The 12,714-nt window shown below is 40.2% G+C and overlaps 1 protein-coding gene across 1 annotated transcript in view; it reads left to right on the plus strand.

Annotated features, from left to right (window-relative positions):
- LOC108236591 (latent-transforming growth factor beta-binding protein 2) overlaps positions 1-12,714 on the plus strand; it is a 79,178-nt gene that overhangs the window by 53,984 nt on the left and 12,480 nt on the right. The window contains exons 15-31 of the mRNA XM_017417375.3: positions 921-995; positions 1,815-1,940; positions 2,723-2,851; positions 3,049-3,168; positions 3,498-3,617; positions 5,986-6,105; positions 6,299-6,421; positions 6,540-6,665; positions 6,749-6,874; positions 7,053-7,178; positions 7,338-7,463; positions 7,866-7,991; positions 8,885-9,010; positions 9,205-9,321; positions 9,438-9,563; positions 11,084-11,206; positions 11,788-11,907. Coding sequence (XP_017272864.1) covers positions 921-995; positions 1,815-1,940; positions 2,723-2,851; positions 3,049-3,168; positions 3,498-3,617; positions 5,986-6,105; positions 6,299-6,421; positions 6,540-6,665; positions 6,749-6,874; positions 7,053-7,178; positions 7,338-7,463; positions 7,866-7,991; positions 8,885-9,010; positions 9,205-9,321; positions 9,438-9,563; positions 11,084-11,206; positions 11,788-11,907 — 2,055 coding nt within the window. The remainder of the gene's footprint in view (positions 1-920; positions 996-1,814; positions 1,941-2,722; positions 2,852-3,048; positions 3,169-3,497; positions 3,618-5,985; positions 6,106-6,298; positions 6,422-6,539; positions 6,666-6,748; positions 6,875-7,052; positions 7,179-7,337; positions 7,464-7,865; positions 7,992-8,884; positions 9,011-9,204; positions 9,322-9,437; positions 9,564-11,083; positions 11,207-11,787; positions 11,908-12,714) is intronic.

Consider the following 12,714-nt stretch of genomic DNA (forward strand, 5'->3'; position numbering starts at 1 on the left):
GTTTTCATAATTTAGTTTATAACAAACAGCATATGATTTTGAACTACCACTCAGGAAGAAAATAGTACATGTTGGTGGTAAGACATTGCGCTCTACCAAACTTAACGCAGGAGTCCCTCGAGGATGTGTGTTAAGTCCTTCAACAGTGCAGATCTCTTCTAGACTCTCAATACCACACACTTGGCCAAGATTTCTCTACAGAGAATGTACTTCCTCAGAAGACTGAAGTGAGGAAGAATTCTCACCAACCTTCCCATCTTTTGTCAACACAGTATTGAGTAAATCCTGACTAGATCCATTACTTCCTTGTAAGGAAACTGAAGAGTGATAGACAGGACTCTGCAGCATCTGGTGAGAATGGCTGAGAGAGTCATCAGGGTCTCAGTTTCCTCTTTAGTTGATTTTATAGAGAAGCAAAAAAAGCCCTCAATATTGTGAGAAATCCCTCTTGCTTTACCCAGAATCTGTTTAACTTCCTGCCATCTGGTAGAGAATACGGTTTCATCTTATTAAAAACAGTCAAATTCAGAATTTACATCAGCTTCATTCCTCTGGTGATAAGGTTGCTGCATCACCAATAACACACCACCAAATAAGTAATACAAGTTTTGTTTCATCATATGTAATTAGCATATATAAAATAACTAAATACTTGTTAATTTGTAGCAGATGAAGTAACAGTAATTTATACTTTAATTGAGAGTATTTAAAGTTTGGAGTGACCAAATAAATTCACAGTGGGTTGTTTATTAGTTCTTGGTGAGCATAATTCCATGCATTAAATCATCTTAAGTCATGCAGAAACTAAAGGATGCTTAAATTTATGATTAGCACCTTCATTATGAAGTGTTATCCAGTTGGTTTTATATGTATTCATATATGTACTACTTCTTTTTGACCTGCCTTATTTCTCTTTATAGAAACCTCTCCAGACTCCCCAAACATCAACCTGAGGCCAGATTCAAAGGAAACAACCTCAACACTTTCTGTCACTGGTAAGACATAAAACAAAACATTTTAAAAAATTCCATAAAGGAAATAGGTTTGGTCTAGCCACAGTAGATACCTCTTTCAACTAAATAGGCAGGATGGTGAGGGACTGCAGGACTGCCACACATAAAAGGAGCTGAGAGTTCAAGTCTTCATTTTTCATGCTTTCTGTCAACAGCTGGCAGACAGCGGCACATCTTATAAGGCATTTTTGTAAGCTTACCCAAAGTAAAGCCTGAGAGAGCTTTATTTGACCCTGTATTTCATCCAAATTGGCTTTGAGTTGATGTGCAGCACAGAGGGTGAGAGGGCACAAAACCAAGAAAGTGTGTACCTCTTGGAAGGGTACGGCATCCTGAGTGGAAGTTGACCAGATTGTTTTTTTAAAAATAAAAAGAAGAGACACAAGACAGGATAAATGTGTGTTTGGGTGACATAAACATTGTGAATGACAGAATGAATGAGGGACCAAGACAAATCTCAGCTGTGGTGTAGAGAGTGTTTTTTGTCTCCAGCCAACATCTCTGTTTTATCTCAGCACTTTTGGATAGAAAAAGACAAGAACAAAACTAATGTCAGGCTCTATGGCGCATGACCTGTTTCTTGACTTCTAACTTTTTGTAATAGTGCCACACCACCTGTTAGAACACTACACTGCTGTAAAACCACTCATCTCATCCAAGACTCCTCCTGTAAAACCCATGGAGAGCAACATGTGTTACTGGAATGCTGTTTTTCCTTTTTTACAGCCTCTTTAATGTTGGGTCAGAAATGTTATTGTGTGTTTTTTTGAGCAATGACTGTGCATGTCTTTTTTTTCACAGGTATTAACAAGTGTGCTACTTCACCAGCAATATGTGGTCGAGGAAAATGTGTTCCTACGCAAAATGGGTACACTTGTACCTGTGAGGCAGGATTTAGGCTTAGTGCACTGCAGACCACCTGCATTGGTAAGTAAAAATATGGGTAAGATATAGATAGATGTTTGATCTGGTGAAAAACTTGTCAATGTCAGTGGGCGATTGAGAGTTCTGCCTGTTGGAGAACACTTGGCAGGAAAGTTGATATTGATTCTTTTTTTTATCTCTTTTGTTCAGAAAATATTTTTACAGGCTCTTCTAGCTGCTAGAGAAAATGTGGCTCTTAAGAAGCCAATAAGTTTCATTTCTTTTGGGTGTGTTCAAATATAGAGACCATTCAGACTTGGCTACTTTATCTAACATAAATGTTATTTTTAACTGGGAGGAACTTTGTTCCAGCCTTTTCTATTCAGTATTTTTGAATAATAATAAAAATACGATTTTTGGAATACTGAGTATAGAGTATAGAAAAGCCATTACAAAGAAATGGTCCAACTTTAGATGACTGGTATAACATTGTTTATGGATGTTTTTGTTATGGAAAAATCAGTCTTTTGGAGATTACAAGATATAGTGCAGATAGTTGAATTGTGTAATGTAATGTAATAATGGTTATGGAAATAGATAGATAGATAGATAGATAGATAGATAGATAGATAGATAGATAGATAGATAGATAGATAGATAGATAGATAGATAGATAGATAGATAGATAGATAGATAGATAGATAGATAGATAGATAGATAGATAGATAGATAGATAGATAGATAGATAGACAGACAGACAGACAGACAGACAGACAGACAGATAGATCGAAATGTATTTGGGTAAAATGCTACAGCAGTTGTTTCCTTTACTTCTTCTCTTGTAGATGTGAATGAGTGCGAACTGGATCCATGCGAAGGGAAGGGTCGCTGTATTAACAGCTACGGCTCCTATACCTGTCAGTGCCACAGTGGCTACAGCCAGGTGATCACTCAGAACAGGAAGTTCTGTCAAGGTAAGACAGTCCGGTTTGCAGTAGGAAATGTAACGTTTCCAGTGCAAACCCAGTGTGCTCTTCAGTCCTCTTTGTTAGAGCACTGCAAGTTCTTGTCCATCAGCACTGCTCATTTGAAAAGCATCCCATCGTAATGGATGTTGTGGAACAAAACAGACTCTCTATTAACTGTGCCTTGGTTTTGGTTCAACTGGCAGACATTAATGAGTGCAGCATGCCCAACAAGTGCCAAAACGGCAAATGCGTCAACACGGAAGGATCTTACACCTGTGAATGCAACAGTGGCTACGCCAAGTCATGGAGAGGCCTCTGCGAAGGTGAGTTGGATGCATAAGCACAAACGTATGCGCTCAGAGTCAAGTCCACTCAGAGACATAATCATAGCAATATCTGTTTGCTTGCTGCCATTATTTTGTGTGCAGCTCAGTAACAAAGCACATACTGTATTTTCCTCTGGTCAAAGCCAGGGAGAAATTTTTGCTTACTCCATGACAGAGAGATTGTGTGTCATAGCGTGTGTCTATTTACCAGAATTTCTATCCAAACTGTCTCTTTCTTTGATAGAGGTGCACAGTGTTTGAGTAACCTTGTTGCTGCAACAACTAATTCAAACATTGTCTTCATTTTCCGCTTTCCCCTCAAGCAGATATAGATGAGTGCAGAGATCCCAGCTCCTGTCCCAACAGTATTTGCGTCAACACTGTTGGCTCTTTCCAGTGCCAGGCCTGTGGCCCAGGATTTATGCCCATCAATGAAAGATGTGTAGGTGAGCCAAACTCACACCCCATCAAAGCAGCAGGACCACTAACCCCCCCCCTCCCCTTTCCAAAAAGTCCTGAAGGTGTTTCCAACTGCTTCATGGAAACAAGCCGGGTTTCCCTCTGACACAATAATAGCTTCCTGTGTTGGGTAACGTTTACACTGATGTAACTGCTGCTCTTTGTTGGCATCACTGAAAAGTAAAAAAGGAGGCAGCATGGCAGCAGCCCATGCTGTTTAAGACCTGTCAACAGCTTATGATGCAGAGCAGCTGACCAAGTAGCACGAGCTGAATTAAATTTGCAGCCTTTCCACTTTTTGCTCAGAGGGACGCTCTGACTACTGATGTGCATGAAAATTAGAAATTAAGTTAAGTTTTTGTTTCAGAGGACTTTATATCGAACATTTTATGTGGCGTGTGGAACATTTTTGGGTCCACAGTACAGTCCAAAGCCACAGCCATGATGGTAATATTCTTTTAGTGACTCTACGTACAATGGTTCAGCTCCTTCACTAAGCACTCTCTGCATGTCTCTTTTTATTGTTTAAACACATTTATGATGTTATTGCAAATTTTTTTGATATCCCTGGTTCTGTAATAAGATTGTTTATAATAGTTCAATTTGGGAGAGTCTAAATATTTTTTCTTGGCCTCAGCCTTGAACAAACAGTGTATTATTGTTGGAGAGTTCTACTGTTGAGCCCAGCAAATGCAAGCAAGGCTTTATTACCACTGTTGGGGTAGGTGAGAGAAGCGAGCAGTCACAGGAGACATATGAGAGGGCCAGGGGTCAACTCCCTACTGCAAAGAGGTCATGGCACATAAACAAACGCTCCCCCTCACTCCTGATGTTGTCTGTGGTCCAATTTAAAACTCCTACAAGGGATTAGATTTGACTACACAAATGATAACCAGACTACAGTCTGTGTGTTTGAACTAGCACACCCTGAGCTCCCAACCTGAACGTGGTCCTGTTACATAACAGCTCGACTGGTGTTACTTACCACATCTCCGCTGCGTGACCTTGTATGCCTCTAATTTGTTTGGAAACCTAAACTTCACTTGTATTCCAGCAATGTGAAAAGCTTACAGACCAATAATGGAAATTACAGAGAGTAATTTTAGTAGTACTTTTTAGTGTTTCATAATAAATTCTTCGGTGATAGTATTGACTGATACTCTTGTTTAAAGCCTGACGAGCCCCTTGCCTCCAAAGAAAACACCCATTGGTCCGTTAATACTATTTATTTTGAGTAAATCTGTTTTGTATAAACAGAGGAATTATGTAGATGAGAGATAACAGTGGAGGTAAATGTTTTTACTCCTGATACTGGTTGCATTAACAGGACTACAGTGTACATTTAACAGAGTGGGAGTCTCATAAAACAGGCAGCCTTGGTGCTGACTTTCCAGTGTTTGCCTCAGTCAATTGACAGTGCAGTGCAGTAGTTTAGGTCCAATAAGCCTAATTGTTGGCGTGCTAGAAAAAACAGTTCCTTTTCCTTGTTGGAGCTTATCTGGGAGGCTTGACTGATGCCGGATGATAGCAGAAGCAAAGTACTGGGCCACACTGACAGATGTCTGGCAGTGCCCGTGGCCAGAAAAACAATACCCGCTCTGTGACTCTCCTGCTTTGTTTTCACTGCGTTCATGCTGTGTGTCAGGATCCAGTATCACCTCTTAGTAACATCCTTCCTTCAACTTTTTTTTTTTTTTCAGAAACATACTTCCTCTCTCCCTTTACCTTTCCTGTTTGAGTGTTTCCCTCTCTTTCTGTCACCACATAGTCAGCATATCCAAAAAAAAAAAAAGGAAAAAGAAAAAGAAAAAAAAGGGCTTTTAACACTTGATAATCTCATTATTACACAGTATTTCTACAACACTGATGTGTTGCACAGCTTGGAATTTCTGAGTGCACAGTTTGGGCTCATAAAGCGGAAAAGACAAAGTGATAAAAGCCTTCATGAGTGTGGTTTTGGACATAATTTAATGAGTGCTGTTTGCAGTTATTGTGCGCACTTCTTGCCTTTTATATGTTTCCCTTTAAAATCTAAACCATGCACAAACCTATTTAAAAAATAAAGTTTTTTCCTGAAATTTTGAACATTTTTTTTGCTGGAAAGGCATGATTTTGCCAGCGGAATTACAAATAATTAATTTCAAATTTTTTGAAAATATTTTTAACTAGATTTACATTAATTCTGCAGATTTACTTAGTCAAAACACAACAAAACTAAAAATTATCACTGCAGTGAAACAGAAACAACCATTAAACTGGAAACACAATATTTATTTGTGTATGTGCTGTTGTACACAGAACTGATTAAAAAATCTCCCTCTCTTGTATGAATTTGTTTCTGTCTTCTTCCTTCAGATGTAAATGAGTGCTTGAATCAAACCGCCTGCAGCTATGGTCGTTGTATCAACACAGAAGGCTCCTATAGATGCAACTGTTTCCACGGCTACAAACTCTCGTCAGACAATGTTTGCCAAGGTAACTGCCTGTCAGAAGGTCAGTCACATATTATAAATGCTGCAGATCAGAGCTCTGTGAATAGTTCTCTGCAGTGCTACTGCAGAAGATTTGAGGTACCACTGAAGACTTATAAAAAAAGCTACAAAGAGTTTGTGGTTTTCTTTTATTTTCTGAGTCCCTCTCCCCCCCTTTTCCTGTATCTTTTCTCCAGATGTGGATGAATGTTTGCTTCCGGGAGTCTGTTTCCATGGCCGCTGCGTCAATCTGGATGGCACCCACAAATGCATCTGTAACCATGGTTACCAAGTCACCTCAGACAGCAAATCATGTGAAGGTCTGCAAAGAATTATTCAGAACTATTGAACATAACTCATCACTGCATGTGTAGGTTCTCTGTTCATGGAACTCTCCCAGCAGCAGAATAATGTCCACAAATCATTTATCTTTGCTAGATGTCGACGAGTGCGCAACTGGTACTGCCTGCCTTGCGGGAATTTGTATCAACACTGCAGGTTCCTACACTTGCCAGGCCTGTAGGCCTGGGTTTGGACCATCTCCTGATGGACTGAGATGTGAAGGTAAGAAAAGGTGTTGAAGAAACACTCGTGGATCCTGATGAATTGTTTGCCTACTTGTGGGAGTTTGCTTCTTTTGTTTCCAGATGTTGATGAGTGTGCTCAAGGTGACTTGTGTTTTGGAGGGGTGTGTGCCAACACAGCCGGATCCTTCACTTGCACCCGATGTAAAGACGGCTACAGATTATCCGAAGACCGGCAGAGATGTGAAGGTAAAGTTCACCTCCAGCTTTTCATTCATTAAAAACCATTAGTGTTGTTAAAGACTTACTCAACACAGCTGTCTACTTTGTGAGTTCACTGTTAAATTTCTCTTGCTATTTATCTGGTTTTCCTCCAAATATTATTCAGATTTATTGTAATCATACATGTATGTGTGGGTTTGCTCAGATGTTGATGAATGTCAGTCCCTATCTACCTGTGCCAATGGGATCTGTCTAAACTCAGAAGGTTCTTACACCTGTGAGAACTGCCCCACAGGGTACAAAGTGTCATTCGATGGGGAACTTTGTCAAGGTTAGTTTATTTAACACTACTCTTCTAAAATGTTAACACTCCATGTATCACGAAACTTATTCTAATAGCAAAAATACTTGTTTAAAGTATTTTTCTTGGCTGAAAAGACAGGCCCAGGGTTAAAGTGAATGTCTAAATGTGTGTATTGTTTCACAACAGATATTGATGAGTGTTCACTTCCCACTACATGCCCCAAGGGAACATGTACAAACACAGAGGGTTCATTCACATGTGTCATCTGTCAGCCTGGTTTCAGAATTTCTGAGGATGGACAAAAGTGTGACGGTAAGGCTTTGTCTTTATTTGAGCTGTGGTGGTTGTAAGTCAGACATGACAGACCTTGTCTGTCAACTGCACTTTCAACTAAAGTCAAATATGCCAGCTTTAATAAAAAAAATCAGTGCTGATTTTGGATTGTTGAAGCAGCATCAAATGTGACAGCTTGAACAGCTTTATCTCGACCTATTGCATCAAAGCTGAGTTCTACATTATTCAGCCTTTGGCACTGCCTCTTATTAGATATCAAACCTCAAGTAGAACAAAATGATGTCAGGCTAATATAAAACGAAAGAAGTGTCATCATTTTTTACACCTAACCATCATGTAATTGCAACTGGCAGTCTTTTTTTTTATTTGAAACCACATATCATGATCTGTTCTATCGTGTATGGGTGTGTTTGTGTCCAGATGTGGATGAGTGTTTGGTGGCTAACTTGTGCTCGGGCCAGCTGTGTTTGAACACCCCAGGATCTTACACCTGCAGGAGCTGTGAAGCTGGATTTCAACTGTCTGAGAACAGTCACACATGTGAAGGTAAAAATGTTGCTGCTTATCATCATGATAAGCTTGTGATCAAACTCTTAATGACCAGGGTAAAAGACAAAAATACTGACCTTGACATATGAGTAGAAAAGACCTTTTTAGTGCTCAGTAATTTGTCTTGACATGAATTGTGAGATCAATGCAATAAAATGGCATCTTTCACCAATCCAGTGAGGTTAAATGTGTCATGACTTCATGAGAAGCAAAAGAGGAATGATTACTTTAACGGACCTTTCATCGTGGTCTCAGTTAGTTTTATATACTGTGGTGTGTTTTTCAATGGAAGTGTGGATGTAGCCTGAGAGGAAGATCCCCCACTGATATGTCTTTGCTCTGGGAAATGATTTTATAAAACCAGGTCCAACTCAGTCTTTTATAGGATTTTAATGGATGTATCTGATGCCATGGAAAATATGAGCAGTTTAATTTAAAATGAAGTCAACCACCTCCCTGTGTCTCACACACTTGCCATGTTGAACTTTCTCTGTTCACCTGAAGGCAAAACGAAGCCGTCCCAATCACTTAACAGCCCCTCACTATTTTCTCCTCAAGAAATACAATCTATACCAACTTCAGGAATTTGCGCTGATCACATATCAGCAATCTGGTGACTGTTTGTGGATGTAGTAATTATACGTCACTTGTAATAGCTTGCTGTTTCAGATTTAATGGCCATCCACATACTTATCTTTCCACCCTTTTTAATAAAACACTGTCAGTGCTATCTAATAAAAACTGCTCTGCCTGCTGTGTGTTAGGCAGCATGTACAGCTGAGTCACACTTATCCATTTATATGTTTAACAGATAAAACAAAAGGCAGGTTCTTTGAGGTTCCTTCAGACGATCCATATCTAACCTTTTCGTTTTCTCTAATATCTCAAAGATATAAACGAGTGTCAGGCTGCAGGTGTGTGCCCCACAGGTGTTTGCGTCAACACAAAAGGCTCCTTTTCCTGCATGGCCTGTGACCCGGGTTTCACAGTGGCACCCAACGGTCTCTCATGCGAAGGTATGGTACAGTGGGTGAAATTCCTGATTGTTTCTACCGTCATCTGTTCCAGTATTATATGCCTCTCTATAGGCAGTGATGCATGACTTTCTGACACTGTGGTCTGGAAGCTCTTTGTCTTGATTTGGAGTAAAACCAAAGGATTTACAGCTGAATGTGTCATAGTGCTGACATCTGTGTATGTGGAAATGCAGATGTGAATGAATGTGAGGACATCAGCCTGTGTCAAGGAGGGTGTACCAACACCATTGGCTCCTATAGCTGCTCGTGCCCATCTGGACTTGAGCTAGTGGATGGGACTTTATGCAGGGGTATTTATACACACACATATGAAATATGCCTTCAGTGGTTGGCTATTTTTTGTGGCTTACCACATGCTGGCATGTTGACACAGCTGTGTGAGTCTATTTGTGCTTGTTTGTGACAGATATCAATGAGTGTTTAACCATCGTGGGGATCTGCGGAGAAGGCAACTGTCGGAATACTGAGGGCTCCTACTCCTGCTTATGCCCTGACGGATTTACCACCACCGATGAAAGGCCTGGCTGCCAAGGTATAATAACACATTGTAGCCAGAATACAAGCATTGGTGGGAAATCATCATTCATGCGATTTTATGAGCTATAAGCAATTGGGTGAGGCAGATTCAGCAGATGATGGTAATATTTTTATATGATTTTTAGCACATGCAAGTCATTTTTTACCATAACGTCGTAGACTTGCATGTGTTACTTTATTCTGTGCAGACAGGCTGTTCTCACTGTGCTATCCTGGGTGCTGAGGCCATTCTGTGTAATGGGCTGTGGCCTCATCAACCGTCTCAGCTCACTCTGTTTCAGCTTGGACATCAGTTTGATGTTGTTCCAGTCGCACCCAGTGACCCACTGGTCATCGGATAGGGAGGGAAATGTAGCCTAATCGTCAGCTAAGGAAGGCTTTTCTGCAAGCTGGAGTATTTGCATTAAATTATTTTGAACAGAATGTTGGATCAGTGTTGTTACTGGTGAGTCTTGAGAGAAAAAGGTGGAGTAAAGTAAATACTAGATTGTCTGGAAGCTTAATATCCTATCATGAGACGAAGCAGGTAGGTTCAATCTTCAACTCTCCAAAAGATACTGAAGAGGTCCAACATGCAGTTGGCAAGATTTACAGCAAAGAACTATAGTTAGTACTTAAACATGGACATTCTTCTACAAAAATTTTGGCCGAGCAGCAGCTTCAATATCATCCACTCACTTTGAGCAAATTGCCCAGGCTGTGTCAGGTACTTTGGCTGCCTGCCACAACAAATACTAGGCCCTAATTATCCTATAAATCAGCAGTTGTCGTATATTTTCTTGCAGTCTGCCATGGCGTGTTCAGTGCTGACACAATGAAAGCCAGACCCCTCTGACATGAGCCTAGAGAGGGAGAAGAAGGGAGGACAAGGGTTTGTGAGGTCATGGGAATGACAGATGATGATGATGTTTGGCTTCAAAATGGAAAATAGTATATTGACAACAGACTGAAAGCCATCCAGATCAAAACATTATGCCACAGACGTGTCATCCCATCCAAATGTTTTGAAGTCATTGAATTACCTCTAAACATTTTCAATAATTCATTTGTCTGAATTTTTTTTCAGTCTTTGCTTTTACATTTACCTTCTCATTTCTGAAACTTTTAAGTGATTATCAAAAACTGAAAAGGAAGACTGACATTTTCTCCAGAGATTGATTTTTCCTTCTTTCCAATCCATCTTTTATGTTTTTACCAAGTCCAAGAACATTGCAAGTTATGTTGTAATGCTGCAATTACCCACCCATCTACAGTTAATCAAGCGTGTAGTATTCATTTTTAACTTTTAGTCTAAAAGAAATGTTCTCAGACTGCGATGCTGAGATATATTTTTCCCTTTGTTTTTTGTTTGCCAACATAGAGTTACTTGTTTTAAATGGCCAGGGCATTTTGGTTAGAGAAGCACTTGAATCCAGATGTTTTTGGTGAGGACAGAGGGTGTTCCTTGTCTCTCTTATGTCTTTTGTATCTCCCCTGATTTATTTATTTTTTCTTTTTCCCATTTTCTGATCTTAGATGTGGATGAATGCAGCAGAGATGATGTGTGCATTCAAGGAGAATGTCTCAACACTGTTGGCTCTTTCTTATGTTTGTGCGAGGCTGGCTTCAAGTTCAATCACCATGTAGCTGACTGTGAAGGTAAGACAGACTAAAACATCCTTGTGGTGTCCAGTTGTGGTGTCATGGTGGTTGTTGACCTCCGACTCTGCCCTGGGCTTTCCTCTCTCTATGTAAACCAGCTTGTTAGCATTAGCTGTTTGATCGTCATGCTACATTAAGGCACAGTTGGCTTTGATTGATTATCTATAGTGTATGAAGACTTGGTTTCACTTAAAGTGTCCAAGCCTGGCTTAGAGGCTTTCCTCCATGATCCCAAGGGTGAGGTGTTTGTGTGGCTGAGCTCCCACTCCCTTGAGGAAAGTATGAATGACCCAATTGTGAGCGGGAGGTGTTTCTCCCTCTGGAACGTCTCCCTTTAACTCCTTCACAAGTTCTTTGGTTGCTGTGATAATATTGTTCTTGGCCATTTTTGTTGCCTGCCTCGTTTAATGCGAACAGCTACACCACAGGCCTTCTGGCCAGCTCCTCTTGCACATCCATTACACCAGATCTGAAAGAACAGTGGAGGGAGCGTGCATCTGTGTCTGACAGGATTCTCTGTTTTTGTGAAATTCAAACAAACATACTTTTTAAAAAAAAATCTGTGTCCCTCCTTACAGACCAGGATGAGTGCAAAGAATTTGGAAATAGAGTGTGTGGCGCCTGGCGCTGCGAGAACACCATTGGCTCCTATCGGTGCTTCATGCCATGTCAACCTGGCAGTCTGGAGGCAGGATGTGGTGGGTATCCTAATGCAATAAAGCCAAAATTAAAAGTTATTTTAAGCATGCTTTTAATTTTGTAATGGTATACTTCACACATATTCCCATCATTTTCCTGTAACATTTTGGCTGCTATTAAATCTAAAACCTGCCACTGTTTGTACATTTCAAACCTTTTCCCCACTCATAGGTCATGATATCATATACTGTGTTGACATAGAGGCTGGTATGATTCAAAAGACTTTTCCATACAAACAGTTGTGAAAAAACATGATGAAAAATGGTCTCTGTATTTAAATCTTTGTATTAGGCTAGAAACTGATAAAAGTGTCATCGTTTTGACAGCTGAGATAATGAAGCACCTCTGGTAGCACTAGTGCTGTTCCCTAATGAAAGAAAGGAATGAATTATTGTCCCATAACAGTGCCTTTTCTTTTTGCACCCCATGTGGTCACCAGATATATCTACCAGAGTTTGTAATTATCCAACATCTGTGGGTGCAGTTCGTAAAGACATAATTGTGACTTTTACAATGCAGGAAGAATGACCTGTTTCTTTGGAGGACTAAACACCTCTTAGATAGGTTTGTGTTTGAGAAAGAGAACTTGACACAATAACAGTTGTTCAGATGCAATCTGAGTGCAGTGCGGTTTTGCATGCTCTTATGAATGCAGGATTTTATTAAAACAGCAACTAATGAAGATCAGGAGGGAGAATAATATGCTGCTGCAGCACTGACACTGTCCTTCTGGCCCTCCATCACACCGATCCCAACTAAGTATGGCTGCCTCCTGAGTGCATTTTATGATTTTGTCTGTCTGGCAC

Source organism: Kryptolebias marmoratus, linkage group LG10 (assembly GCF_001649575.2).
Source record: "Kryptolebias marmoratus isolate JLee-2015 linkage group LG10, ASM164957v2, whole genome shotgun sequence".
NCBI classification, from domain to species: domain Eukaryota; kingdom Metazoa; phylum Chordata; class Actinopteri; order Cyprinodontiformes; family Rivulidae; genus Kryptolebias; species Kryptolebias marmoratus.